Source organism: Drosophila ananassae, chromosome 3R (genome assembly GCF_017639315.1).
Source record: "Drosophila ananassae strain 14024-0371.13 chromosome 3R, ASM1763931v2, whole genome shotgun sequence".
Taxonomy (NCBI): Eukaryota; Metazoa; Arthropoda; class Insecta; order Diptera; family Drosophilidae; genus Drosophila; species Drosophila ananassae.
This window is the reverse complement of record NC_057930.1, coordinates 24,004,374-24,007,359: the sequence shown is the minus strand read 5'-3', so window position 1 is coordinate 24,007,359 and position 2,986 is coordinate 24,004,374. Positions and strand designations below refer to the sequence as shown.

Below are 2,986 nucleotides of genomic sequence, written 5' to 3'. Positions count from 1 at the left end.
TTTAATGAAATTCGTTTTGCTTTTTGGTCTCGCTCCTTTTTGCCAAGTTTTGTGCATACAATTTTCAAAAAAGGAATTCTAATGACTTGGGCGTTGCTGCAAAAATCTTGGTCTGGTCCCGGTCTGGTCTCGGTTTTTGCCAACATAACTATTTTGTGTGTGTGTCTGAGTGTGCGGTTAGTTGTTCACTTTGGTCTATAATATTTTGTTTGCTTTCTGATTTAATGACGGTGGTGGGAATGCCCTTACTTGGTTTTTAGTTGGTCTGGGGAAATGAAGACATGGCAGCGTATAATGGTACGGAGTGATTGGGAATGTGTGTTTGTCCGCGAGCCCCGAGGGACACAATCCGAATGAAATGTTAATGTACGGGGCGTACCTTCGATAGTTTTCGATGATAAACAAACGATTACCTCGAACTAAGCAATTAACTTACTTTCGTTTCAGATACTGGATGATACTGAATGCATGTATGTATGTATGTCGGCTCTCAGCTAATTTAGTAGAAATATTATTTTATTGATTAAATGGCTTCTTCCAACAATTTTTCTCAATATCTATACTTGCAACTCTTTGGCGCCATCAATAGCTTGGGAACAGGATGACTTGCGGCGTTCCACCGCTCTGGCCAAGATAATGGCACAAATCACAGCTATTACCTGAAAAAAGGCTATTACCAAAAGGGGGACCACAGTATGGAAATACTTTTTGAAGGAAAATCTTTTTCCGTAGCACTCGAGGAATCTGAGGAACTCCAGGACTAGATAAATAGACTGCATCAGTGCGTACTACAAATAATTATTTTGATAGCGTAATATTAAAATAAAATTGTATTTATAAATCCAAAACAAACTCACCAAATGAATGAAGAAAACATATTGCTTCACCAATCCAAAAATTCCCAAAGAAGCCACTACGAGCATAACCGTTCCCGTGAAGACAAAGTGGGGGCCCCAAGGCCCTAAGAGAAAATATATGCCAAGAAACTGAAAAACACAAACAAATATTGTAAATAACAATCAGTTCTCTCTGCTCAATAATTCTATATATCAGCTGTTTTTTATACATTTATATATTTCTCCTACACAGCACATGAAACTGTACAAATATTATTTGATAGGAAGCAATACAATGAGTTAAATTGTACTTACGATGAATACTATGTTCGCAGCGATTAGCCCGTTTTTTAGACTTCGAAGGGAGCAACTCAACTTCAGGTCTTGATTCATTATTATTTGAAACAAATTTACGATATCTTTCAGTGAATTTTTCTTTGCTCTGAGAACTGAGGCAGAGCCGGCAGAACGTAGACTGATCAACAAAATGATCTGCTCAGTGGTTTTTTTTGCGCGAGAACTTTTCTAATTTTAGAAATTGTTTGGGGAGATGCTGTCGTGACAACAACTAAGTCAATTTTTCAATAAGCAGGTTGTTTAAAATAATCATTTTAATTATTAAATAATGAATAAATCATACGAAAAAATATACTTAATAACATGATTTTATTTAAATTCTGATAAGAACATTTTTAATTCGAAAGTGACGTTTTCAATAAATACGTTGTGACGTTGTTCGCAGCATTTAGCCCATTTATCAGTCTTCGAAGGGAGCAATTAAAATTCAAGTCTTGATTACAGAAAATAAATTCATGATAAGGTTGAGCTCTTTTTGGTTCTGAGTACTGAGGCAGGGCTACTAGACTGATTAACAAAATGATTTGCTCAGTGGTTTTGATTGGAAGGCAATGTTTCTATTTTTAAAAATTGTTTGATGCTGTCGTGACAACTAAGTTTTTAACAAAAAATATTTCAACGATTTTATAAAATTTTCTTTTCTTATTATTCGAAAGGGAGTTTTTTATTTGTGAATATTTCTTCGTACCATCTTAATTACAAAATCGGTTTAGCGCATATATTATTAATCCAAAGAGTTAAAATAAAAAGGAACATTTCAATAGAAAAATATTATACTCCATCAGGACATAATTTTCTCTTAAAAGGTTAATAAAACCCATAACATTACTCAAATTATAATAATTACAAGTTACAAGCTAATATGAAGGGTGGAATACTGCCTCCCAGCAGAAGTGCGCATATAGTAACAATGTCTTCAGTTTCTAAATATTTGTGGTTAGCCCTAAATATGAAGAGGAACAGGAAAACTAAAAAGTATAAACCGAACTGAAAAATAAAAGGATTATTTCGAATAAGAAAAAAAAAGGTTTGTAAATAATTCAACTCACAATTGAAACAGCTATTGAATTGTCTCCAATGATCCCATAAACACAAATTATAGACATTGCAAGAACTAGACATCCAAAAATGTATGGTCCCACATGTATTTTTTCAGTTATAAACTGGATTACACTTCGAATTAGGTCGCCAATGAATAATACTATGAGGCCAAAAGCCTAAAAGAGTAATAATAATTAATAAGGAATCAAGAGTAATTGAAGAGTACTATTTCCAGTTAATTAATTTTTTTTGTTTTTAATATTTAGATAGTTTGTTCCTTAATACTCACAGTATTTGCAAAGCAATATAATAGGATCCAAGCCTTAATGAATTTTAAGCAACAATTTAACTCTTTAACCATTATGATATAATTGTTTCAAATTATGAAAATTTAATTTAAATAATACGACAAACGATCCGTAGCTTCCGAAGATCAAAATAAAAATGGATTTGGGAACATATATGTGAGCGCTTATATTTTTTCAGAAATGCTTATCGCACACTCAAAACTACTCAGAAATGAACTATAAAAAATGAGCAACTCATAAGAATAAAACCCATCTTGAGTAATGTAGTTTTTTGTCTCTTGAGTAGTTGCCTCTTGAGTAATGTAGTTTTTTGAGAATTTTGAATCCAGTCCGGAAGTTAGTGTAATCGGGTTGAAATTTTCGGAATAAAGTCGGAATAAAATTTTGAAAGCCAAGTTCGCGGAATATTTAAATGAAGCCAAAAATCTTCCAAATCAAGCCAAT

The 2,986-nt window shown here is 33.0% G+C and overlaps 1 protein-coding gene across 2 annotated transcripts; it reads right to left on the bottom strand.

The window, feature by feature from the left end:
* Nucleotides 1-498: 498 nt before the first annotated feature.
* LOC26514766 lies at nucleotides 499-2,679 on the bottom strand. Of its 2 annotated transcripts, XM_014906882.2 has the most exons (5): nucleotides 2,524-2,679; nucleotides 2,243-2,410; nucleotides 1,152-2,180; nucleotides 858-986; nucleotides 499-788 (listed from the first exon to the last, which is right to left on the bottom strand). In XM_014906882.2, exons 3-5 carry the CDS (start codon nucleotides 1,227-1,229, stop codon nucleotides 558-560), a joined length of 438 nt encoding a protein of 145 aa, XP_014762368.2. In that variant the 5' UTR covers nucleotides 1,230-2,180; nucleotides 2,243-2,410; nucleotides 2,524-2,679; the 3' UTR covers nucleotides 499-557. The 2 variants fall into 2 exon arrangements, with proteins under 2 accessions (XP_014762368.2, XP_044571963.1); XM_044716028.1 differs by lacking the exons at nucleotides 1,152-2,180; nucleotides 2,243-2,410; nucleotides 2,524-2,679 and adding an exon at nucleotides 1,067-1,120.
* Nucleotides 2,680-2,986: the final 307 nt, after the last annotated feature.

What these genes read in the sequence shown, in the direction of transcription:
- LOC26514766 (XM_014906882.2), bottom strand. Translation starts at nt 1,229, where the DNA reads ATGAATCAAGACCTGAAGTTGAGTTGCTCCCTTCGAAGTCTAAAAAAC. An exon ending in CTGCGAACATAGTATTCATC is followed by an intron (nt 987 to 1,151) that starts GTAAGTACAATT and finishes TGTGTTTTTCAG; the next exon opens with TTTCTTGGCATATATTTTCT. An exon ending in ATGTTTTCTTCATTCATTTG is followed by an intron (nt 789 to 857) that starts GTGAGTTTGTTT and finishes AATTATTTGTAG; the next exon opens with TACGCACTGATGCAGTCTAT.